At 44.2% G+C, this 27,512-nt stretch overlaps 2 protein-coding genes across 10 annotated transcripts in view; one reads left to right on the forward strand and one right to left on the reverse strand.

Annotated features, from left to right (window-relative positions):
* C11H9orf85 (chromosome 11 C9orf85 homolog) overlaps positions 1-541 on the forward strand; it is a 44,698-nt gene extending 44,157 nt beyond the window's left edge. For all 5 annotated transcript variants that reach the window (XR_013624900.1, XR_013624902.1, XR_013624901.1 and 2 more), the window contains one exon: positions 105-541. Coding sequence is in view for 1 of the 5 variants with exons in the window: in XM_078786404.1 (XP_078642530.1) it covers positions 105-244 (140 nt within the window). In the remaining 4 variants the exon portion in view is untranslated. The remainder of the gene's footprint in view (positions 1-104) is intronic.
* LOC137436418 (pyruvate kinase PKM-like) lies at positions 542-26,830 on the reverse strand. Of its 5 annotated transcripts, none has more exons than XM_068130180.2 (10): positions 26,798-26,830; positions 24,242-24,534; positions 18,864-18,995; positions 17,744-17,930; positions 16,480-16,750; positions 14,446-14,596; positions 4,860-5,012; positions 2,460-2,626; positions 2,126-2,307; positions 542-1,238 (listed from the first exon to the last, which is right to left on the reverse strand). In XM_068130180.2, the coding sequence occupies exons 2-10, from the start codon at positions 24,485-24,487 to the stop codon at positions 1,132-1,134; spliced, it is 1,596 nt and encodes a 531-aa protein (XP_067986281.2). In that variant the 5' UTR covers positions 24,488-24,534; positions 26,798-26,830; the 3' UTR covers positions 542-1,131. The 5 variants fall into 5 exon arrangements, with proteins under 5 accessions (XP_067986281.2, XP_078642527.1, XP_078642528.1 ...); XM_078786401.1 differs by having other exon boundaries at positions 26,788-26,809; XM_078786402.1 differs by having other exon boundaries at positions 26,774-26,800.
* Between the last annotated feature and the right edge of the window lie 682 nt (positions 26,831-27,512).

The following is a 27,512-nucleotide window of genomic DNA, read 5'->3' on the forward strand; positions in this document are numbered from 1 at the left end:
AATTGTCCTTCGCCATTTGCATTAGAACCTGTATTTGAAATATACAGAGAAAGTATACCTGTATATTTGTTTCTTCATTCTCACCACCCCACCCCAAACCACAGGTGCGATGAATTCCAAGAGCATACTCCAAAAGAAATGGTTCCTTCCAGCGCTCGGCCTCGTCGCTGTGACCCTCGTCCTACTCACCGCCCTCAGTATTCAAATGCGTAACAGATTGAACCACCAGCCGCAAACCTTTTAAATTGGACGTTCCGATATCGTTTTTATGCACATTCACTTAAACTAAAATTTAACCCACCTCCAACTCAACTCCCCCATGTTCTCAACAAAACCCTCTCCCAATTCTGGCATCCATTAACGCACACGTTGGAAAAGCTTAATATTCCTGTCTTGCCTCGTGACGTTAACCCACGTCCGAGAATAACATACCGCAGATAAACAGTGCCACAAGTCATGTATTACCAGAATTAGTGGAAGAATTAAAATGTCCGTTTATGTTTACGTGCAATTTATGAATAAACAAACTGGAAGCACTCAATCAAGCTTCATGTTTATTTGCTTGCAAAACCAAAACGTTAGACATTTGCAGAAAGACAACAAGCATCAGTAACTTGTCCAGACAGCAACAGTACACTCGACAGTCATCCGAGCAGGTGCACACGTTGGGTCAAAAGGTAACACTATCGAAGTGGAGTGCAGAGTCGGAATGGGTGACCAAAAACGTGCTATGGAATGTGCTTAAACCAAAGTACAGTTATTATCGATGGGAGTCGGAGCGCTTGGAATGAATCGGAATGATTGGAAATACTACAGCGTGTCTAATTTTTCAATGAGCCGTCCGTTCTCAGTTCCTCCACCACCTGTTCTGTATTGCACTCTTCAATTAATAATTATCAAATCAATTTCTCTTACCAACCACATCCCACCAAAAATGCTCCATCCAGAACAAAACCATGGAATGACTTCAGCGTAAAGGTGAAGCAGGGAAAAACTAAAACAAACCAGTGAAACAGGCAGCAAAACAGGATGTGTTTTGGGCCCGAGGTGAGCAAGCCACAGTACAAGGTTGTGCAGGTAACACGTAAAGCCGCACAATCATGCTGAAGCGCATCCACGATACGAGTACGCCTAACAGACCTTGATGACACGCATCATGTTGGTGGAACCTGAACCAGGACGCCAGCCCGTAACGATGATGAGCATGTCGCCGGTTTGGAAGAAGCCCCGTGCTTTACCTGGATTGGGAAACGGTTGAACAGGGAAAGGGTCAACAAAAACAAACATTAAAAACCCAAACTTGGAAAACAAACATACCTGTCACATTCAAGGCTTCCAGCAGTGACATTGATGAGATTTTACATCAAAAACAGCAGCTTAGCATTGCCAACGTGATGTTGTCTCCACTCGTTAAAGGTGAGTCAATTATAGTGGGCCTGAATCGTTTATTGTGAAAGGTCCAATCACAAGAGCACATGTGGGATTTCATACATTCTGCCCAAGTTACCTTCCAGGCTCGGCATATCACAAGTGTTAACCCAATCACTGATTTTTTCCTGAAGTTGCAACAAGAAAAGGTTTAAAATAAAATAAAACTGCGGCTGGTACTTTGAGAGAATGACAGTAAACGAGATCCCGAGTCCCTATATACAAGAGAACAACATCCCGAAAGTTTCTGGTCAGGTGGGTAATGAACGCCATTTTGTTTCCATCGAAAACCCATCGAATGAGCACGTGACAGATCATTATTTTTAAAAAAATACACAGGAATGAAAATAAAAAAGTAGCTTTTCATAAGTGGATGCACAGATCGATCAGAGAAGGGTTTAAAAATGTATGGCTTCCCTGAAGATTCCAGAAGGGAAAAAAATAAAATTTGTCAGAGATGGAAACCGACTTTGGGGTCCGTTAGGGGCAGGCAAGTTGTAAAATACAATTGAAATAAAGTAGTTCTTCGATCATAGACCAACATCTGCAGACAGACCAAGTGAACCAATTGCTTCACCCCACTTTTCATTGTGCATGCACAGGGTAACGAGGAAGCTCACAAGTAGAATTTTTAAAAACAATCGTGGTGCATCATTCTTTGGTGGGAGAGGTGAACCCAAGAGGGTATCGTTCATACCAACATCGATGGTGAAATCGACACGATTGTCCACATCCTCGGCCCAAACCTCATTGATGGGTTCACGGTACAGCACAGGGAATATGCCACGGTGGAGGTGCACCTGGCGGGCAGTCTGCTCGTTGCGAGTCACTGCCAAAATGGGTGCACAGGGCCTGTACTTGGACAACAGCTGCGCAGAACTGGAAGATGGAGGATACGACCAAGATTAGTGAAAGTCGATAAAATGTTACGGCAAACGATATCCAATTGGAAACGAGTACAATTGCACCCCATGAAAAAAAACAAGGACATTAACAACAATCGGAAGAAAAAGTTTGGGGCCTTTACTCACCGACCGGACTTTGTCAGTACAATCAATGCTGCCGCCGAAGACTTGAACGATGCCTCCACTGCACCAATGGCAGTCGTTTCTGTTGGATCACGAGTGATTCCTGTTCGATGGCGCAACTCCTCAAACAACTGCCGGTGGAATGTGGCAGCTTCTGCTTCACGAGCAATCTGAATGAGACAACGAGGTTTAGAAAAACCGTTCACACAATGAGAAAAGTAAACCAAACAAGAGCTCATTGAACACCTTACACCATGCAGTCTTGAGAAAAGGACATGGCCAGGGCTTGCGTGGCAAATTCGATTGGTCGAGATGCAAAATGCCATAATATTTTGTCCAAGTATTGCGAAATTAAATGTCTGAAATTAATGTTCCGATTAGTGATCAAAATATAACATTTGACTGATATGAAGTTTTTCCTCGATCATAAACTGATGTTGGTGGACAAACCGAACCAATTGCTTAACCCGGCTTTGCTTCGCATGCACGGGGTAACGAGAAGGCAACTCGGTGGAGCGCATACCTCCGCCAGACGTAACTGATTTGCATCCACCAAGAGGCCGGATCTGGATTCAGACCTGAACCAAAATCTAATCGGCTCGTTCTTGTTACCTCCCAAACTCATCCACCAATCTGTATCACATTCCGTCCACAAGTGCAATATTGAATGAATGAATGAAATGATCTGAATCTGAATTCATGATCTGAATGAATGCCTGATCCCTCAATGATGAAGAATCACTTAAATTCTCATATCCGGATCCTCAACAAAATCAAATAGATTACTCCTTGTTCCACACCCAACCACCTGTCCACCAACTTTCATCAGAATCCATCCATTTATAATTAGATAGATCATGCCATGTATAATTTTGGCCCTCCATCTCAATGGTGAAAAATCAATACAATTCTCATCCGAATCCAGATCTTCATCAAAATCCAATTAATCGATCCTTGTTACCCACCCAACATCTGAACTCAATGCCTATAACCCAAGGCCAACTTCCCTCACGGCTTACTGACTTCCTCAACCCTCGTGGCCAAGACGCCATGAAACCGAAGGCCTTCAAAATCAAATTCTCCAGCGCTGAAGCAGACTCAATGGGCTTATCACTCCACTACTGCAGACAGTTCGGTGGCCTCTTCTACAGCATTTGTGATCTTGCACCCTCTGCTCCCATCTTTCTGCAGGGCACCCCATCCACCATCAACCCCTTCTGGTGAATCCACCGAAATCCATGATAACCTCTCACCTCCACTCATTCCTCTTTCTCCCCCCCCCCCCCCCCCACTTGTGGAACCAACTTCCACATTCTCTTAAATCTCATTCTTCCCTCCAGGTCTTCGAAGACAGCTGGCTGTTCACCACAATCTCAGATCCCAATAATAAATAAATAATAATAATAATTGTTTTTCTACAATCGGTAACCTTATCCACGACAAAAAAAAAAAGTCTCATCACTCCTTGTAAAAATTGGACACGTGATAATTCCCTTTGGAGCTCCATATCCACTGAACACTTGACGTGTCATGTGACTAAACCGTGTAATAAAGTAAAAGTACTGCAAATGTATGTGGTACAACTGAACCCTTTGGTGTCGTCAGCCAATATGATAAAATATGATAAATATGGCAAATATGATAAAAGGCAATATCACAATTTTTACAAGAGGGTAACAAGACATTGTGGCCAACCCCAAAACAAAAGAAAAAAAAAAAGTCCACTAAGTTGTCTCAAATCCACCCATAACCTTTTGAGATATCCACAGAGAAAAAAACAGGGGTGAAACCAGGGCATCCATCAATCTTCAATGACAGAAGTAACGAGAACGGCACCACACAGTAGAGAGCATCCCTCCGCCAGCCTCAACAGTTTTGTATCCCACTGATAGGCCAGATCTGGATTCGGACCTGAACCAAAATCTAATCGGCTTGTTCTCGTCACGTAACTAACTCATCCACCAAGTTTAATCATTTGTCATCCATAACCTTAAAAAAAAAAAATCTAATGTTATATAATCGCTATTCACCTGATCCCTCAATGGTGAAAAATAAATAATTCTTGTATCCGAATCCATAATCGGATCTTCACCAAAATAGAATCGATCAGCCCAGGTTACACAAGCGGTCCACCAAGTTTCATACAAATCCGTCTATAACCGTTTGAAATATCCTGTTATAGTTTTCGGCCCCATCTCCCAATGGTGAAGAATCATGAAAAATTCTACAAGCCAGATCTTCACCAAAATCTAATAATTTCGTCCTCATCACATGTGCTACATCTCTGCCAAATTTCGGCCTAATCCATCCACAACTTTAAGACATCTTGTTCACAGACAGGGGTGAAAACAACCTCCATCCACCTTTGGTGGTGGAGGTAAAGAGGCACAAATGTATACGTACTTCATGCTGCATGCGCACCGCTTCGAGCGGGTAGTCCCCTTTGGCCGTTTCCCCAGAAAGCATGATGCAGTCAGCTCCATCCAAGACCGCATTTGCTACATCACTGCTCTCCGCACGGGTCGGTCGTGGCTTCTTGATCATGCTCTCCAGCATCTGGAAGAATCAGATATACTGCTCAAGAAACTGCACAGGATGGTCAAAAATGTCCCCTCCCTCCCACCCCTCCATGACATCGAACGAGGCATCTACTGCCGTACATCACTTTTGAAAAGTAGGAGTGGCACAAAATCATGAGCAACTCGGCCGGTGGAAGCAATACCTAAATTGGTAGCCAGGCCTCAGTCGAGACAAGCAACTGTGATATTGCAACCAAGTTTATGCCGAAGGTGTACCAGTCCCCAGTATTTTTCCCAGCAACGAGAACATGGTCAATGGAAGCATAGATAGTCGCAAGGAGGTACTCTCGTTTCAACATGACAAATTTGACTGTTTTTGCAGAAAGTGCGACGTTTTAGGACTATCCCAATTGAATGAAGCCTGCTAGTCAATGCCTCAACCTCAGGAAAATAGTCCTTCAATCATTTCTAATCAAAGCAATGACAACACAGAACAAAGTACGAGAAAGCACCTCAAAAGGCAAATCCCATCCACGGCCACTTTGTCTCTACAGTATATGAAAAGGGCCACAGACAGAAAATCATGCTTGGTTTAATTAATAGATATTGCTTCACTTAACACTTAATCGTCGCTTTTTTAAAGAATAAATATCGCTCGATTGGCCCCCGCCACCCAAAAAACGGCGATTTGATTGCTCATGTGACTGGCTACGTCATCGAGGGAATTTTTGTTGCTGCTGGTAGTTTTTAGCTGGTAGTGGAGTCCCGCCCCTAAAATCGTGATGTTCATTCATGATGTCACCTGTGTGATGTAATCGAGGGAAAGGTTTCTCAGCACGCAATGATAACTGCCTGACCAAGAATCTTCCGATAGTCAAAATCATTATTAAAAACTACCAGCAGCAACAAAAATTCCCTCGATGACGTAGCCAGTCACATGAGCAATCAAATCGCCTTTTTGGGTGGCGGGGGCCAATCGAGCGATATTTATTCTTAAAAAAAGCGGCGATTAAGTGTTAAGTGAAGCAATATCTATAAATTAAACCAAACATGATTTTCTGTGTCTGTGGCCCTTTTATAAGTAGCAGCAGTTTTCTGCCTGTTTCTATCTTTCTGCCCATTGGTTGGATAGCTGGCCTGACCACCAATGACGTTGTTAATCGGAAGGCTCATTCCACCCCACAGCATTTTGATTTTCATGCAAATCAGGAACTGTTCGTGTCCCCGCTAGGATTTTCTAAAAACAGGTGAAAAAAAAACAACAAAAACAACAACACCGATAGTCCAACAACAGCGTAGCCGGGCTCGTCTGATACTTTAGTTGGAGGATTGTATGGTCCTGGGTGGTGACATTAATTAGCAAATGATGCATTACATTTTTTTGAAGTTCTGGAAGTCGCTAAGTTGCCCGTCACCACGGAAGTGAGGCGATTGCATCGACACACTGATTTATTGTACGTTTCGAGTCGTACACTGGTTGGTTAATTACACTGGTTTATTGTATTGCATTGAATACACGGCCTCAATCCAATAACTTTGCAGATACGACAAAGGGATTGCAGCGTTACGATTACATTTACGATGTTATTATTATGAAACTATACCACTGCATTATGAAACCTGGGCTAATTTGTCCGAAGCGGCCTGAAGGTGAGGCATGAGGGCATGAAGCCTTCGGCCTATACGTACTGTTGAAAGACCAGCAACGCCTATACTTTCGATATTTGATGGTCATTTTAACAATCGGTTTGTTTGCGTTTTAGATTGTGATACATGACAGGTTCGACAACATGGTCGGCCTGAACGGCATAAAAATAAAAATGGCGATGGTCAGCCGTTGTATGCCGTGATGACATGACAGACGTAATCACATCACCAGATCCTCAGCTGATTGGTGTAAATTTGAGGGGCATACTTCCACATGGAGAAATTTAGACAGCTTTGTCCTAGGACTACTCTAAATATTGTGTGCAGACATACACGATCTGTAGATGTAAACATTATTAATGTGTTCTCCATAGTCAGTTTATTTATTATTATTTTTTTTTTTATGACAAAAGCTCAGTTAAAAAAATTAAAACTATGGCCTGGACAGACGAGTGCAAAAACCCATCTTGCGCTGTGCAGGGGGATGGGCTAAATAAAAAATAAAAACCACCTTTAGAGGCCATTTTTCCCCGCAAAGCGGGGGTTGGCCTTTTTTGGGCACCGTGGTTGTTGTTGTTTTTGGTCCCCTTTTTGAAGCAATGTTTTACGGCCGGATGCCCTTCCTGCCGCCAACCGTTTGTCGCCTTTTTCGACAAACAGGGAATTACCAGTGAACTGGTACTCAATTTGCTGACCTCGGAAGGATGACAGGCTGAGTCAACCCCCCTGGCGTTAATTCAGCGATCGACCGGGATTCGAACCCACGATCCTAGGATCCTAAGCTGGTACCCTGACCGCTAAGCCAACACCAGGCTTAGGCTAAATATTGTTACAAATTTGGTAGAGCAAAATGTAGAGCAGAGTAGATCTGAGTAGGTAACATGCTTCGAGATGTCGCGATAAGGAACACTTCCTGTAATAAGTCCATGTTTAGGCGTTTTGTCGGTTAAGGTGTATAATTGTGAATCTACCATGAGATTTGTGTGTTAAATAGTGTAGGGTTTAATCAGTAGAGCCCTTGTACGTCTCACCTAGTAGTCAAACCTTTGTCCATTATGTCACTGCAGACCACAAACATTAGTTAGGACCTTTAGTACAACACTAAATGACGCCCTCCCCCTGACATGACTGAAGAAGAAATCAGGCTGGAACACCGCCACCCTTTACACCTCCGAGAGGCCTACCCACCTCGCAGAGCACGTGCTGTGACCACGGAGTCGGGGACGGGAGTGAGTGGCAGTGGGCGTGCCCCTGGACGAGCCGGGGGAGGCTCCGATTGGCCGAGGAGTGCTCCAATGCTGACGTCATCGGCCAGGGATATTACCGAGGGTCGGACGCCATTTTCAGAAGTTCGGATGAGCCTGGAGTTGTCAGGAGTTTGTGTGCACCCAAGTTGGTTGAGATCCTGAGTAGAGAGTTCAGCACGTTGAGTGAGGTCTGAGTCAAGAGTTTGTGTGCGCATTTTGACAGGAGTTGGCAGTGCGCAGTTCATGCCAAGCAGTTGGAGTCCTGGCAGCGCAGTTCAGAGACCCCGACCCAAGTTGGGCTGAGGTGTAGCCCGAGTGGAGCTCGCTGTCCTGCTGCGAGACCTCATGGTGTTTTGGAGATTGCTGCACGGATCTCGCGGTACTTTGGAGCTTGGAGCGGGACCTCGGGTGTAGCGGCGAGGGCGTTGGCTCGGGCCTAACGGGGCATGCGAGGCGGACGGAGGATTCGTCCAGGCCGGGAAGAAGACGACGAGACAGATAAGCCCGAGCTCCGCGTACATTTTGAACAGAAGACGTGTTTCTTTTTGTCGATTCATATTCCCCTGTTTTGTATTTGAGGTCTGGTGTGCAGGATCCCGATTAGGATATTTATTATCGGCGCGCATTTTCCTGTCCTGCCTTTTTCATTTGAATAAATCCTTATGTTTTTTTTACAAAAATCTGAACGCAGTTTACCGGGTGTTTGATTTTAATAGATATAGACCAGGAGCCCAGAAGGTTTATTCAAGTGAAAAGCACCGAAGCAACTGACCACGTGGGTTGAAAGGGTTCTACCCCCACATCACAAAAATGCATTGCTGCCGGGTCATGCCTTCCCGCCCAAAATAAGGACGCCATTACCGAAAATCCTATTTTCATCAATATCTGGAAAACTATACATGGCAGTATCACAAATCTGGTGTCTACACCCATGTTTTCACAGTCAATCATTATAAAACTGCATTTCTCCTTAGCCAGAGTTGTCTTTCCCACCCAAAAGCACCCAAAGGAAGGAAACCATTGCTGAAAATCCAATTTCCCTCAATATCTGGACAACTATACATGGGAGTACCACAAATCTGCTGTCTACACCCATGTTTTCATGGTCAATCATTACAAAAATGCAGTTTTCTCCTTAGTAAGGGGTCATATTTTTCCCACCCAAAGTAAGGAAACAATTGCTGAAATCCTACTTTCCTCAATATCTGGAAAACTATACATGAGAATATCACAAATGATGTGTCCACACCCATGTTTTCATGGTCAATTATTACATTGCCAACAATGGCAGTGCTTTAAAAATTACTAAATTCACCATGTATTATCTAAACAATGGTGTATTATATTGTACCGTACATGGTGTTATGTAACCCTGGCATGGTGGTCCTGGTACCTGGACTGGAATCCCTGGTGTTGGGCTAGCGGCTAGGGTGCCGGCTTAGGATCCTGGGTTCGAATCTCGGTCGATCGCCGAATTAACGCCAGGGGGGTTGACTCAGCCTGTCATCCTTCCGAGGTCGGCTAATTGAGTACCAGTTCACTGTTAATTCCCTGTTCCCTGTTTCCCTGTTCCCTCCCTTCCCTGTTTCCCTGTTTCCTGTCCTGATTCCTGATGTTCCTGTCCTGTCCTGATGTTCCTGTCCTGATTCCCTGTTTGTCGTTGAAGGCGGCAAAAAGGGTTGGCGTCAGGAAGGGCATCCGGCCGTAAAACATTGCTTCAAAAAGGGGACCAAAAAACAACAACTACCACGGTCCCCGAAAAGGCCAACCCCCGCTTTGCGGGGAAAAATGGCCTCTAAACGGTGGTTATGGTGTTATGTAACATGTCTTGATTTTATTGCAAAATTTGCTATACTAGTTCATTTGCTATACTTTACTATACTGTTCATCATTCTGCTTGGTCTCTGGAAGGTCGGAAGGGATGAGCATCATGGACTATGGATCTGGCAACAACCGAAGGTACATTGGTCTCTAAAGTAGCTGCCATTCTTGAGAAGAAAGCCTGGTATAACTGAAGCAATCATCGGCCTTCATGCCCTGACTGGTTGTGATTTCACATCATGTTTCTTAGTCAGGTTCACTATGTTTTTTCGTTCAAAATCATGGTAGATTAGCAAACCTATACATTTTTGGAAACGTTATTACATGGAAAATCTGAAAATCAATGTTTACATTTGCCAATTCCGACCAATTCGATTCGATCAATCAACCAATTCCATTCGACCAATTCGACCATTCGATCGATTCGATTCATCGAATTCGATTCGATCGACCATTCGACCAATTCGATTTGCCAATCAATTTGACCGACCTTTGCTTGTGTGGAACGGACTGTGAAAACGATGCGGACTATATTGTCGGATACGACACACGGGACAGTGACGACGAACTCTAAATGGCATATTCTGTAATCGTGTATGTTTGATGCCATTGACTGCCTGTGTATATTTTGTCATTGACTGCCTGTGTAGATGTGAAGTTATACTGACCGCATGTGTATATATGATTTTGCTGACTGCCCGTGTATGTTTGGTGATATGAATTATTGTGACACATTTTGATGTTAACTGCCTGTACAAAATGATAACATGTATTTGATTATGCAACTTATCGCGAATATAAAGACAGTATTTTGCAATTCAAAACCCGATTCGTGTCTTACCATTCCCCATAGCACTAATTTGATACTTTCATTGGATTCCTTGTCCCTGAAAGTAGGTTTAGTATATTTTTTAAAGTTTAGGGTAATTAGAGGCAGAAATAGAACAAAATATGTATTTTACAGTGGCCATTTTGAAAATCCAAAATGGCCGCCATACAGGTATCTTGCCAAATGTAAACATTGATTTTTAGTTACCTTTGCAAAAGCGGAAGGTTATGTTTTGATCGCTGTGTATTTATTTGTATGTCTGTGTGTGTGTGTGTATGTTATTCGCATAACTCAAAAAGTATTCAACCGAATTGCATGAAATTTGGTGGGATGATTGGTTATTATACGGGACACATTTGATTAGATTTTGGGAGCAATCGGGTCAAAGGTCAAGGTCAAGGTCACGAAAAGGTCAAAATCGTATTTTAAGAATTGCATGAAATCAGCACCAAACTGTTCACTGTTCTGTTCCCTACACTCCCATGCCAAGTACAGAACAGTAGCTGCGGCGAAGGTATGCGCTCTACCGAGTGCCCGTTCTAGTTTCCTTATGCTATAACCTTTCCAAAAATGTATAAGTTTGCTAATCTACCATGATTTTGAACGAAATATTATTTATTGACATAGTGAACCTGACTATCTTCAGAAAGGGCAAAGTTAAGGCTGTTCGCTGTATGGGTTCAAAACCTCTGACATCCAGCAGATGGAATCAGATCCAGCTCATGATGGCATTGCGATCTCTGACTTCTGAGGAAGTAGACATTCCAGGTGTTACCACCTTTGTCTGTTCGCTGTTTGGGTTCAAAACCTCTGACATTAATGAAGCCAGATACAAGGCATTCATGCGCATGAGTGGTGATGGAGCCCCTTGCCAGAATCAAGAAGATAAACTGTGCTTCTCTTCCCCCATGCAGCAAGACACTTGGTAATCATATCAAAAGAGCCCAATATGTGGCAAGAATCTGGAAGAGGGCTGACCAGACTGATCCAACAGGTGGGGCAAGTCCCACAGACTATGGATGGAAGTCGACTCAAAACTGCTTTGAACCAGATTGTTACCCAGGAAGTGCAGTACCAGAGTCCCTCACAGGCCTACCTACGGATGACGGAGACAGAGTTGGAGCAGCTTCCATAGATGACGCAGAATCAGACGTCGATATAATACTTGGAGTGAGGACAGCAATACTAGTGATGAGTGACGGAGTAGACACGTAAAAATGCAGAGATGTCAGAACGAGTGTCATTGAACAGTACTATTTTCCTTCTGAAGGACAATGACTCTGCAAGTTGAGTTAAGGACAAGTTGGATGGAAATACCATAATACACCATTGTTGAGGTAATGCATGGTGAACTAGATATTTTAAACACTAAATGTTGTCAATGTCATGACTGACCATGAAAACATGTGTAGACACGTCATTTGTGACTTTAAACACTTTTCTTGCACAACGTTTCTAAAAATGTTTAAAACCTAAACACAAATGTCAAATTCATAAACACCGTCTGTTTAATAAACACAAGCCATCAACTTCAACATGTTTAGCATAAATTTAAACACGTTTAGAAACGTGGTGCAAGATAGTGTTTAGAAAAGTGTTTAAAGTCTAAACTGTTTTTGCATATGGCATTATCATGTATAGTTTTCCAGATAATTAGGAAAGTATTTTTGTTTATAACAATGGTATCCTTACTTTGGGCGCTTTTGGGCTTGACCAAGGAGAAATGCATCTATGATTGACCATGAAAACATGGGTGTAGACAAAAGATTTGTGATACTCCCATGTATAGTTGTCCAGATATTGAGGGAAATAGGATTTTCAGCAATGGTTTCCTTTCTTTGGGCACTTTGGGTGCTTTTGGGTGGGAAAGACAACCCTGGCTAAGGAGAAATGCATTTTTATAATGACTGACCATGAAAACATGGGTGTAGACACCAGATTTGTGATACTGCCATGTATAGTTTTCCAGATATTGATGAAAATATGATTTTCGGTAATGGCGTCCCTATTTTGGGCGATTTGGGCGGGAAGGCACCGGCCGTGACCCGTCAGCAATGCATTTTTGTGATGTGGGGGTAGAACCCTTTCAACCCAAGTGGTCAGTTGCTTCGGCGCTTTTCACTTGCATAAACCTTCTGGGCTCCTGGTCTAATAAGGCTGTGGGGCTCTCGCCGTTCCCCTCCATTCCACGCGCTTGAGGTTTTTAGGTGTCGATTTTGGAATCCGCTATCGAGCTTCCGCCTCGGGAGTTAAAGCCTCGTAATCGGCATCCGCAACTCTGGTGTTAATCGGAGTTGCGTGACAATATATAACCATGTTGAATATTAGTCGTTCACATGGAATACTTAAACTCACTCTGCAACCCGACGATGTTTCTTCCACAAATATCTAATTGTTGATTGCAAGTGAACTGGAAATGGTGAAATGCCGTTATTAAAATCAGCTCATTACTTCAAACTCAAATGGCACTGACATTGTGATGTCGACCGATATGCCCGGGCCATTATAAAGTCATGAAAACACTTGTACTAAGTTTAATTCAAATCCCTTCAGCTGTTCTAAACTCATTTTTACCTCATGACTTTTGATTCAAAATCAAATCAGTTCATCTTTTCATCATAATCTATACTTGAACCAAGCTTGGTCAAAATACCATCACTGGTTCACAAGTTAATGCAGTTACAGAACTTTTAGCTTACGGAACCTCTGACCTTTGCTCTTGGCCCCATAATCCAATCCATCGATATTTACATTATACATACCTGTACCAAGTTGAACTTGGATCCATTCAGCTGTTCTCAAGTTATCACAGTAACGAAAAAAAATAAAAAATAAAACCCACAAGCAGTTATCTTCTCAACCTGTAGCGTAGCAAGCTGTGTGATAAACATATTTCTAATTGATAGCCCTTCCCAATTCTTCCAATGATGAATGGTGGACCAACACTTTCAAAAGCTGTATCAGATTCTCACATATTCCCCTCCCAACCCACAATCAACAGAAAAAAAAGAGTTTATTGGAAACTTACACAGCCCTACACTACCCACCGATTCGCTGACAGACAAATTAGTTGTTCTATTTGCAAGAAAAAAAAAAAAGCTATTAAAAAACCCCCTCCAACTACACCTCACACAATCCCCACTCCTCCCCCCCCCCCCCCCCCTCATGTTTCTTGCTGCAAGAACCCTCACACAATGTCCCCTGCTCCCTCCGATTATTTTTCCCACTTTTACAGGCCCCTCCATTTTGGGCACGAAGGATAGAGAAACGAATTTACCCATACTAAGGTATCATTTGCAGGCTAACCTGGTCCCAACAAATTTAAATACCAGAGCAAGAGTCTTAAGGATGTGGATTCAAGCTACCCGATCGTGCGTTTGGAAAGAGGCAAGAGCGACAACCTTGGCAACAGATTGCCCACTGGCACACCAACTTGAAGGGGGGCAAATACATCGACAAAACCACATTACATCAAATTGGAAGATTTTTCTTTTAACAGAAATGTTATCAATTACCACTTCAAATCGATACCGGGGGATTCATGGAAAGTCTGAAATGAACCTTCAGGGTTACCAGGACCTAGGCAAGAATCTGACAAAGCCGATCAGATATTTTGGACAAAATATTTTTGACAAGGATAATTTGGGATAACCATATTCAAATGGTTTACAGCCGCCATCGGCAGCCAAAGGGCTCAGAGTACAAAAGTGGACAGGACGTGGCAAATATTGCACATGTTTATTAATATCAGCATTCCCACAAATGAAAGTTTTTATTTGAAATTTTATTTATTTATTTTAAACTTGCTGCCTGAAATGTGTCCAGGCCATCCATTGTGATGCAACATTACAACTTGTTTCACACCCATTGCTAAACACCGAGATAAAGCAAAACAGGACAAACAAAAGCAAGGTGTTGAGACAGACCTGGGTCGCACAGATAACAGACTTGCCCACGCTGTTGCATCGTCCAATCATCATCTTCTGGGCAATAAAAACCTTTTCCCCTGGGATTTCAATGCCAAGATCACCACGGGCAACCATTATACCATCACTCGCTTCCAGAATCTCATCAAACCTGCCGGGGGTTGGGAATAGATAACCAGGTAATCAACTTGACAAATATCGCATTTCTTGTACAAGAGCAGTGATATGCGTCGGGACCAGCTCGAGGATATTGGTGGAAGTCAGCTCAAAATATATATTTTTAGCCATTTTCCACAAACCTTGAAAGCCCAAATCGATGAAAACTACAACAGCACTCGGGAGAGCACATACCTCCCTCCGTCAAACTGAACAGTTTATGTTTTATATCCCATTTATAAAGAATCTGGATTCGGACCTGAAACAAAATCTAATCAGCTAGTTTTTGTTACCTAACTAACTCGTCCACCAAGTTTAGTCACAACTCGTCCATACCTTTTTAAAAATATGTTATATAATCGCTGTTCACCCAATCTCTCAATGGCGAGGAATCAATTAAAAAATTAAATTCTCGTATCTGAATCCATATTCAGATCTTCACCAAAATCAGATTCCTTGTCACACACAAAACCTGTCACCAAGTTTCATTTGAATGTCGACAACTTTGTTTATCTTGAACAAACAAAGACAGGCAGACAGGGGTGAAACCATAACCTCCATCCACCTTTGGTGGCGGAGGTAATAAAAGTCTACTCTTGACTTTGCTGGAACCAATTATAAACTGTCGGTCATCCTTACTGGACAGAACGAGTCAATACGGTGAGAAATATCACCAAAGAATCACATTTGATCCGAGACAAAAAGCTCATCAAGTCGGCTGAAAAGTAGATGGCTGTGGTAATTTGTTTCGGGAGAAATTAGACGAAGGACGGCCTTGTCAAAATTGTGTAAAAGCATCGATTGAAAAGTTTTGGAAACTGTTGGCATGGCAGACAAGTCTCGAAATGGTCGGCTCAGCGTTAATAGATTTGGCATTGCAGGATATCGGTAACCATTTGCAAAGAAACGAGAAAATCCCTCCGTCATCACAAGTAGGTGTTCACCAACCTCCACAGAGTGGTACGGAATAAAATTGTTTGCTCCTTCTGAAATGCATGCTCGTGAACTTGCACTGGGACACAGAGAAGTGGGTGAACTTCTGTAAAATGGCTTCAAAATTTCACATCAGAAAAGGGCGATCAAGTTTTTGACTGAAGCGTCTTCACACAAAACATGGCTCCACATGTCTGGCTGTAGGAATAGCCAGAATACCAGGACTTGGGCCAAAGAGAATCTTCAAAAAGCCATTGCATGATCCAGAAATTGTTACATAGTGTGCCCTTTCCAGAAGGTGTACTATTGGGACCAGTCAGTTTGGTGTAGTCAGTTCATTGGGACAGAAGGTGTAGTCAGTTCCATTTATCAGGCTTCACGGCCACCTCGTTCTCAAGACTTGCATGTGGTGAAAACTTAGAAACACCGTCTATGCAAATAATCCCCGTACGTTAGGAGAGCTGAAGACTAGCAGGTCAAAGGCCATCCAGGCTGAACTGCAGCAAATTTCAATACATGTGTGCACGTCCAACCCTGCCGACAAATGAACATGCCACACTTTCAGCAACTGCTATAAACTTGCTGCAACTGTTGAGGAATTTTCAAAATAAAATCTTCTGTTGTTACTTCTGCTAGGTCTTTGTGACAACACTTTTCTGAAACTTTTGCACAAGTGGTATTGCGTTTCATCTGCAGTTTCCTTTGAAACAATTCATCTTCGGGGGTAGGGAATGAGGGGTGAAGGGGAGGAGGAGGGGGAGGAGGGGGCAAAACAATATCCACAAAAACTCAAATTACCAAGAAGGTTTGCACCTATCAAATTTTGGTCTGTTTTCCCTTTAAACAAACTCTGCTAGTCCAACACGATCCAAAACCAGTCTAACCACATTTGTCTTCTGCAACAAAATAAATTCTAAGGAGGAACAAAGTGCTCAACGAACTCACCTGGTAACACCTTCATGGTTCTCAATCTTGCTGATGACCTTTATTTTGGAGCCTTCCTTCCCCAGCACCTCACGCACAGCATGTACGTCTGATGCCTTGCGAATAAAAGACGCAAACACAATGTCGACACCCTGCTCCACACCGAATTGCAAATCTTGGATGTCCTTTTCCGAAACTGCCGGCAGATCCACCGCCACACCTGGCAGGTTCACACCTTTCTTGCTGCCTAGAGATCCACCATTCTCCACCTCGGTGAGTATGAAGTCAGAACCTGAGGAACAGCATCAAAGGGGCATTCAAACCAAATGCCATTTAAAGTGAAAAACCTTGTCAAAGTAGCAATTTGGCTGAGTCGCAGGACAATCCTTTGAGCATTTGGGTGCACGAAGACAGGGACATGTGATGACAAAATTCATTCGCAGGACAATCCTTTGAGCATTTGGGTGAACGAAGACAGGGACGTGTGATGAAGACAAACTTCATTCGCAGGACAATCCTTTGAGCATTTGGGTGCACGAAGACGGACATGTGATGAAGACAAACTTCATTCGTTTTGCAAGCAAAGTGGAGATATTTTAAGCAAAGATATTTACACAAAATATTGAAGCTTGTCCAGAATTTATGGTAGCAGGTCGTCATAGCCTGGGATTATTGGGGTTGGAGGCAGGGAGGACGGGGTGGGATTTAATATCTGCAGGTAAAATAAGGACCATACACTGACAGAAGAATCACCCACACAACCCGACATGTCATCTAATTAATAAACTATTACTGTTGCTCCATCTCAGAATCATTGCACAAATATTTTTATACATCTTGATCCACCTGGTGTCAGCATATATATACCTGCAGAATGTGCATAGTCATGCATTCCATAGCAAATAATTTTGCAAAACCCCATTAGTGCCCAACATTATATTCGAAGTGCAACAGAACAGTCGTTTTATGAATAGAACCCAAAATCCAAACAGGTTTGACCAAGCCCAAAGGACAACGCAACGGCAAGGTGTACAGTTCCCAGACTGCGAGCGATGACGGCCACACCCACAAGCATGCTTTTTTAAAAGTCAAATACAACGTCACCTGTTTATTTAATATCACATTTGCCTGCATCAATCAAAGCTTCAACTCACCCACAAACCACACAGCAAAGTTCCTTGGTTCCGGATATACAAGCACACCTGCACCTTGCAAGAGGCAAAATCTTTCAATCTTGAAACTATATATATATATAAAAAAAACAAAAAACAAAAAAAACACTTACCAGTCTCTAGCACCAAAAGGGAGATGAGACCATCATCGACATAGATCTTTTGACCTGGGGAAATGACACCAACAAGATTCTTGTAGTCCACCCATAGGACGTTTTCATCACAGTCGTTCATGTAGGCATCGTCCAGGGTCACTTTCAGCTTTTCGCCTTTCTTCAGCTCGACTTCCGCCGTCCCGCTCTGGAAGGGGGGAGGGGAGAGGGGAGGGGAGAGGGGAGGGGAGAGGGGAGAGGGGAGAAGGGAGAGGGGAGAAGGGAGAGGGGGAAGAAAAAAAAGGCAGCAAAAGGATATAAAATTTTGTAACAGCTCATCAAATGGCAAGCCAATTTGCAGAAAGGTTTGGTGGATCATTGAACTGAAAGTACAGATGCATTCAGGCACCAACCAACAAATTCAAACATGCACCAACCTTTTTTTGCGTGTATTGCTCCAGATTGGTGGTCTGTTCTACCGACTTCTCCAGCCTTCCTCCCCCAGCTCTGTCCCCCAAATATTCCTACAGGTCGCACAAGATCTGCCAGCAACCCTCTTACAGTTAAACTGCCAAAATCAAGACTCTGCTCACCTTCACTCCTCGACTCCCACCTCTGGAACAAACTCCCTCACTCTTCAATCCCACTCCGCCCTCCAGGTCTTCAAAACAGCTGTTCAACACCATCTATCTTCCCCCATCCAAAACCTTGATCTTTTCTGCCCCCACTAATTCACCCCAGATCCACTTTTTTGAAATACCAACTTCTTTCCTGGAAGTCCTTGGTGTCCATGTTTTATACCTCTCCCACCTCCCCTGTAGCCCTCCCTCACAGATCTTCCGATGTCCGTGCTCTCAAATGTTGTTTGCTTCCCCCTTCTCTCCCCATCTTGTCGACCACTACCCTTATTTTATGTTTTGTGTGTGATTTTTTTTTGCACGATAAATGTTAGCTCTTTCACGAGCCTCGATCCCATATGCAAAATAAATAAATGACCATCAATTGTAAATGCAAAATGTTTTTCCTCAATTACCTGTGCTTAAAACCGTTGCTCATAGTTTGGTGTCAAGGACAAACTTTAGGCTTTCCTTACACTTGTGAACATAAACGTATTTGTGATGAGCAGCTTGCGGCAACTCACGCCTTTGATGAGGCCAGTTCTGATTTCTGGCCCCTTGGTGTCCAAGGCGATGGCGATGGGACGGTAATAGATGGGATTTGAAGCAAAGGACTCAGTAGCTTCACGTATGTTGCGAATAGTCTTCTCATGGTACTGCAAGAAACCGTAGCCAATATATAAACAACCAAACACCCACCACAAGCATGCCAACCATACTCTGCACACCGACATGTTTTAAAATATTCAAAATACTTTGCAAATCACCACAAGTGGCAATTACAATCTTAATTAAAAGAAATGTAGACCAATTTAACACCAACTCGTGGGGTCAGCAATCAGGGAGGTTTCGGCCCAAGTCTTTACAGACTGGCCATGCAAGCCTCAGTTGACCAGAGCAGATTTTGGCAGTATAGGTTGCGACTACTCGGCCACACTTGGCAAACTACACCACGAGACATTTTACATTCAAACTAATGCTAGCAGATGCAACACCTGGCTGAGCATGCAACCAGATGGCATGCTTAATGATGCAACACCAATCCACGAGTTTATAATCACGTTGAGAATCAAACGCAGATTAGATTAAAAAAACAACAAAAAAACACCTTTAGAGGCCGTTTTTCCCCGCAAGCGGGGGTTGGTCTTTTTCGGGGACCGTGGTTGTTGTTGTTTTCCGGTCCCCTTTTTGAAGCAATGTTTTACGGCCGGATGCCCTTCCTGACGCCAACCCTTTTTGCCGCCTTTAACGACAAACAGGGAATTACCAGTGAACTGGTACTCAATTAGCCGACCTCGGAAGGATGACAGGCTGAGTCAACCCCCGGCGTTAATTCAGCGATCGACCGGGATTCGAACCCAGGATCCTAGGATCCTAAGCCGGCACCCTAACCGCTAGCCCAACACCAGATAGATCAATGATAAGTGCACTACCTCTGCACAATCCTATCAGATAACCAGAAAAGGGAAGATTACAAAACCAAAATCAAGGAAATTTTTAGAATTGCGCATTTGCCTTTATCATGTTAAAGACAAGCCTTACGCCTAGGTCCCCCGTCGGTGAAGTGATACGAGTTGACAAAGTGGAAGACGCAGAAAACATGCTATGATATATTTCGCTCAAGGTTCAGACATACATGGAGGCGACCCAATTTTCAATAGCGTTCTTCCTTATGCGTAGATACACCCACACACCAGATTAGAAGTTAGTAGTTCGTTTATATTTCAACATATTTCGCTCACAAGGTTCAGACATATATATGGTGGCGGCCATCTTGGATTTTGACATGGCAACCCAATTTTCAATAGCGTTCTTCCTTATGCCTAGTTGCACCCACACCAGATTAGAATTCGGTCCTTCGCGCACGCACGTCCACACGGGAAAACCATAGTCCCCCTTTCGCTCCGCGGTGCGACGGGGGACAATAAAACGAGAAAAAGACATGAAATGTCATGGCCCCCCACAGTGGCTTTAGTAATTTTGCTGTACAGAGCTCAAGGCTGTGAGTCAGCCATCTTGGATCTGAACTCAAAAATAAATGACATGCACCCATCCCATCATTCATTTGCATGACAAATTTAAAGATCGATGTCATGTTTTTTTTAACAACCAAAATGGTCTACCAATCAGCAATCTTTGATCAGATCATAAAATAAAGTGAGGTGCACGTATATGCCATCATGTACTGTGTTTGTGCAAAGTTTGAACAAAATTGGGCCATGCAAATCCGAGAAATTGTTGGACACAACAAAATGGCCGCCAGTCTGCAATCTTGGATCTGACTGATCTTGTTATTTAAAAAAAAAAAAAAAAAAAAAAAAAAAAAAAAAAAAAACATATGCAAGCTATCATTCATTATGTGTGCAAAGTTTGAATACCGGCGAATACACGTCCGAAATGGACAATGACGTGTTCAACATCGGGGTTTTTTTTGTTTTTGTTTTGTTTACAACTAAAACGGTCGCCAGTCGGCCATCTTTGATCACATCGTGAAACAAAATGTGCATAAGTATACCGTTGTAGCGGTTCCCGCTGAATGTACACAATCGCCTTGCACCTGCCAGGACGCGATCGCCATGCTGGGCTCGTCCGGACGGGCCCAGACGCACCTCTCCTGGGCATGCCCGGACTCGCTGTTCCCGGGCACGCCCGAACCTCCCGGGCACGCCCGGTCTTGTCTTTCCCGGGCATGCCCGCTCTCGCCTTTCCAGGGCTCGCCCAGAGCGCTCGGGCACGCCCAGCCTCGACTTGCCAGGCCGCGTCCAGGACGCCCGGGCATGTCCAGACTCGCCTTTCCAGGACTCGCCCTTGACACCCGGGCATGCCCGGTCTCGGTTTTCCTGGGCAAACGCCCCGGCATAAATGTGTATATATATTGCTGCCCGATAAACGGGCTTGTCAGAATACTTGAGCTGTTTTGTTTCAATAAAGCAACTCGGACGAATTCCGTCTTTGGTCGCGTCAATTCTTTCGACTCGCGTTGGAGCGCAGCTCCTTCACCGTCATGTATAGTCTGTGCCAAGTCTGAACAAAATTGGTCCATGCATTTGATATATGGTTGAGGACTCAGAGACCAAACCCATAAGCCCCCATTTCAGACCAAGTCCAATGGGGGTTGACATGTTGAGGGAGGGGCTTAAAAATTTTAATCACTCACTACTTCAGACCCAATTGCTGTAGTCTGTAGAGCACAGGTAGGGAAAATTTTCCTAGTCCAAAGACCGTAGCAACTATTGCTAAACTTGGTGCTGGCCAGATATATGCTTGGTGATTTGTTAGTAATTTAAACATGTCATTTAGACCAGTGTTACGGATTTGGCCCGAAGGGTTGTTGTTATGATTCTTGTTGTTGATTCTAAGTATTCTGGTGATTGTGGTTGAAGGGAAAGGGTTATTATAGTTAAAAGATTTAAAAGCGCTCCTGGTAAAATGTGGCCGGAAATCCGGATCGTGACCGGAAGAGGTGGAGCAAAGAGGAAGAGAGGCGGTACGAGATCGTGAAACAGACGTTGTTGTTGAAGCTCCGGCCCGAGCGTTCGACGTACAGGGCGAGTGAACTTTGCGTCCTCGAAGGGAAGTTCGGGCGATGAGTTATCGCCGGAGTGCGTGGAGCATGTGTCGTGTGTCATCGGTATCCTCATTGAGGTTCCGGAGGATCCTGGCCTCAAAGCCCGGGTTCGAGGGAAAGCCGTCCGCCATCTTCGCCATGCGAGCAACCGGCAGTGAACCGGTTTTGGTAGCGTCGGCTGGGCCTTATTCCCCGGTGGTTTGCCGGGGACGGCTGTGCCAGAAAGGGCACGTGAGAATTATACGGAGGCTCGCGGATTGAACCGCAACGTGTATGCCAGAGCACGTCTTGGTGAGGTTCCTTTCCGCCGCTGTGTTGCTGGGTGCTGAACGTGACCTCAGTCGTCTCGCTCGCCTACGCCTCAATTGACCATCAGGCCTCGACTCCCCGATTGTGGGAGCGCACAGAGACATTGGGACTTCGCCTTGGAGGGGTGCAGAGACATTGGGGAGGTGCTGTGAGTTTGGGGTTAAGGGGCTTGATAAGGATATCATCGTAAGATTTGAAAGTAGGGGTGATTGCCCCCATTGTGGTATGGCTCTGTGTGTGATTTATAATATATTATTGTTTGTTTACAAGCGGCTGTGGTTGCATTATTGATTTGACTTTCATTTGCTGGTTCCATTGAGGGTTTCATTATTTGCTGGATTTCAACCAAGGATAACACATCTTTCTGCCGGGGACCCTCTCGGGGTTCGGAGGTCTACTGAGACCAGAGGTAAGGGGGGGGACCCCGTAACACCAGTAATGAAAATAATGAGTGAAAAGCACAGAACTTTCCACTCCTTCAGGCTCAATTTTATGCACTATGGCTAATGACAAAACAAAATATTCACTCGTTTAATCACTTTTTATCTTTGACTTGTTTTCAGGACAATGGCAACATAAAATTACTTATGCTCGTCTATCTCGACCGACAAATTTGTACACTGGAAACGCTGCATTCTAAGATAGAGAATGTTTGTGGTTGCGAAGCTAGTCCTTCCAGTCTTTCTGTTCACTTCCTGCCAAGACTGATGCTATCATTTGTAACTGCAATATGGTTATCGACAAATGAGGATTAACCAAGTTGTAACATTCTTGGGAAATACATTTTGTGGGACGTTAAATATTCTGACATAATTACCTCCATCACCGAACGCGAACGGAGGTTATGTATTCATCCACTTGTCTGTCTGTGGGATCTCAAAACGTTATGGACAGATTCAGACAAAACTTGTTGGACAATTGGGTGTATGACAAGGACGAATCGATTAAAGTTTGGAGGTCTGGATCCAGATCCAGCCTATCAGGTTACAAAGTGTAAACTGATCAGCCGGGTGGAGGGATGCGCTGTAGTTCTTATTTTCCTCCTTGTGCCATTACGTACACAGGCCTGCGGCGGCAGCCTCATTGGACGGGGGCCATTCGGGTCATAACCTGGACAGGTCGACACTCCAGCACAGACTAAACTGGAAGTACAAGAACTTGCAATTTGTTCAGTGTGCTGGTAATAGTTCCCTTTCTCATCGTGAAGGACACGGTGGGATCTTCAATGTACAAGGAATGCCAACAAATGGGACACCTAGTTTCATGTCTATCCGAGGGATGAAGCACACATGGATGAAACGCCCTGCATGTGAAACACCAGGATGGCAGTTTATAGCTCGGTCGAGATTCAAACCCATGACAGACAGTTCAGAGGAAAGTCTGCCTACCTCCACATTATCCTGCCCACCACTCCTACATAATCTATACGTTAAAGTAATGGCATTCCTCCGTCTGTCACCCCTTTCGCACGTCATCCCAGCGTCCAGCACTCAATCCACCCCATCATTTACCTGGCAGCAGTTGAACACCATAAACCCATATATCTGATGTCCTTTGGTGACGGGTTGAATGCCAAACGCGAGGAGTCAGGTTGACCGATTTAGCAAGATTGTGTTACTTCGGGGACGTCGTTACGTCGAGCGCTAAAACACCACAACCCCTGATCCATGGGAACATAAAACAAATTCATATTGTTTTTTTTGGCATACAAGTGTGCGCATTACTCAACGCTGCGTTAGCAGTAATAATAATTAAAAATATGCAACTACCCACAGTCAATTGTATTTCTGTGTACTGCAACACACAAGTTATGATGTCCAATTGCCATCCACATCGTGACGTGTTCAAAGTTATAGACTTGGCTAATTGAAATATCACCATGTGGGCTGGACCAAAACAGGCCGTGGCCTGTAGGCCCCCCCCACTCCAATTAATCAAAATAGACAGACACAGAGACATAGACAGACAGACACAGAGACATAGACAGACAGACACAGACAGACAGCAGACACAGACAGACACTACCTCGTGCGTCCCATGGGAGAAGTTGAGGCGTGCAATGTTCATGCCAGATTTGATCATTTCAAGCAATGTTTCCACAGTGCATGAAGCAGGTCCAATGGTGCACACGATGCCTGTATTGCGAGCGGTGCTCGGCTCGGAGTCGATGTCGAGCAGGCACAGGTGCTCGAGGAACGAATCGGCTTTCGAGGCTTTCATTTGTAACTTCTGTACGAAGGCAGTGCCACCATGCTCATGCTGCTTGTTCATCTCGGCGGTTCACCTTTCAAACCGGAAGAATCAGGTGCAAGTGCAAACTGTCGAACAAATGGAAAGATGGGAAAACAGTCTAAGCATTCACAATACAATACAATATCAGCATAGAGACCGAGACCCTCGAGGCAGAGTCTTGGCCCCAGCCTTACTCCCATTCGACCGCTTTGCAGATTCCGCACGGTACAACACCCCCATCCCAGTAGCAGATACCAGCAGCTGCATCACGCTCTGGAATCGATTAGAAGCTGGCATGATGAATGGAATATGGCTGGAAATTCAGCAATTGTCACTCCCGGAGAATAGCCAAATTGACCGATCTACTTCGAGTCAGCCACTGGAACAGCTTCGGTACCTTTAATCTATTGGCTTCATCACAACTCGTGGGACGAAGGTAGCAGCGTCACACCTGGGATCCCCAATCATTCCTTGTAAAGTCGAAACTCCCAGCAAGTAGAAACTGACGAGGACGTTGCGCAAAGCTCAATGGAAAACTCCCAAAGGCCAATCACTCGCCCCCCCTCAGGGATTCAAGGTTGTGGGGTACGACCTACCACGGGACATCATTCCCAAACACTACCCGCAATCCTTTCCTCATTAACCGTACTTTGTACCTGCACACTAGTTCATTCCCGTCCCTTGTGTTGCTGGCTCATTGGACGGCACCGTGACCCCATCGCCACTCGACAACTCCTCCACAAGCCACTAGTTGTCTATAATAAAAAGTTACCAAATTGGACAATAAAAATTATTTTGAGGTCAGCCTGCATCACATCATGGTGGACTTGGTTGGACGTGGGACCACAGGTCCAAATTTAACTGGAACGGCACTCAGGGCGCATACCTCCACCTGGTTGACCATATCACTCAATGGTGAAGAATCACTTCAATAATTCTCATATCCGAATCCATAGTCAGATCTTCACCAAAATCGAATCGACTCTTCCTCGTCAGACACCCAACCAGTCCACAAAGTTTTGGCCAAATCCATCCATAACTTGGAGCTATCCTACCAAGTATCGTTGTTGGCCCCATCTAGTAGCCGAATCGTCACCAAAATCCAATTACGTCCGTGACGTTCGCTAAATCTGCCAAATTTGGTCCAAATCCATCCACAACTTTTTGATTCACAAACAAAACGGACAGACAAACGGACAGGCAGGGTTGAAAACAACCTCCATCCACCTTTGGGTGGCGTAACGACCTCCATAAAAGGGTTTATTTGTTCATGGTCTAACATGCCCATGAGTCTTCCATCAATGCCAAACGCAACACCTGCACGACTACTCAAATGTTGAGAAAAATCTTCATCTTCACATGTACACATCACCATGGTGACGGACACCTGTTGGCAGACTTCCAATCTACAGGTGGCCATAATTATCATAAATTAGTTTGAAATTTCTTCTCGTCGGCCTGTTGACCTCTGGCAGCACAATATAGACGAAAGACCTTGATCATGTACATGTCATACAGCTCAAAGCGGGGTCATCTGGAGGTCAACCGTTTTTACATACAGCCAATGAGCGACGAGGTTGGGTCGCAATGCGTCAACTCCAGCAGCCAATCAGAGCGGCGACAAGGTCTCACCGACGGTCGAGGGCCATTTGGCGACCACGTGGGTCCCAAAACCCAAAGGTTTTGGTACGGACACCCAAAGCCAAAAGGGGCTACAGGTAGTCACAGCACGGCAGAAACTTCATTTATATGGCATAGTCTCTGGTAAAAAGGAAACATTCATAACAGGTCCGAGTACCTGTACAAACACACCTGGTCGTATAACTAGAACCACCCAAGTGACCACCAGGTTAAAAGGGAATCCTCGTGCCTCGAATTAACGATTTACACAAAGAAAACAGATTACAAATACCCAATACGAGTAAACGTACCCCATATACACAAAACCAGTACGTTAACGTGCAAACAAACCGTTAACCCAACAGTATTATGGCAACCTGCTGTGGGTCGGCAACGAAGACCCACGGACAGATCGCACCCGGCACAACACAACCACCGATAATCGATATCGAAACACGACAACCCGAGCCCGTTATTTCAAGGTTAAACGCGTACGTATTATATAAACGCCGTCGCTCAACGAACAGGGCCCGACAAACGCAGTGAAGAAACCTGCAATTGCTTTAATGCTTTTTACAATCGGGAAACTAAAGCCGGATCGCTCTCCCGGAACAAACATTTAGATTATACCGTCCCGACAACAAATCGCGCCGTTACGTCTGCAGATAAACGATTTGAATAACGCCATTACTATTTCACACACACAGAGCCAATGCAACCTCCACTCACCACGCCGTCTCTACGTGTGACGTCAATACGTACAAATGCGATGTACGTGAGGAGACGCTTAAATGCGATTCCATTCGCGATTTTTTTTTTAGAACATTTGCGCTTTAACAAACTTTACAACAAAGAACTACACGAGTAGGTACGTCATTTTAAAAAAAACTAAATTACGAACGGATTCAGGGAGATGCGACATTAGAGGTGCCGTCCGATGGAACAACCGTCACCATAAGGTGTGACGTCATTGTGAGGAAAGTTTAAAACGTTCTGGTTTTGTGGCGTTAACGGCCCACGATTCAAACGAGATGGTGGTGTTTTTAGATGTGCGGTTAACAGGAAGATGGCGCGATAAATAACATTTACACATGAAGTTCAATGAGCTAATAGGACTTTATTTTGTGTTATTTTCTCGAACGCTAGCTTGCTCTCTTCATTTTTCTGTCTTCCTTTCGTTTTCGCCCTTCCTTGCTTCCAAAGGCTCCCTCGCTTTCATCTTTGGTTGGAAGTTACAATTGGGATATCTCACGAGAATATGTTTAGCTCGGTTGGTTGGAAGTTACAATTGGGATATCTCACGAGAATATGTTTAGCTCGGTTGGTTGGAAGTTACAATTGGGATATCTCACGAGAATATGTTTAGCTCGGTTGGTTGGAAGTTACAATTGGGATATCTCACGAGAATATGTTTAGCTCGGTTGGTTGGAAGTTTAGCTTTTTT

Source organism: Myxine glutinosa, chromosome 11 (assembly GCF_964187855.1).
Source record: "Myxine glutinosa chromosome 11, kmMyxGlut1.1, whole genome shotgun sequence".
NCBI classification, from domain to species: Eukaryota; Metazoa; Chordata; class Myxini; order Myxiniformes; family Myxinidae; genus Myxine; species Myxine glutinosa.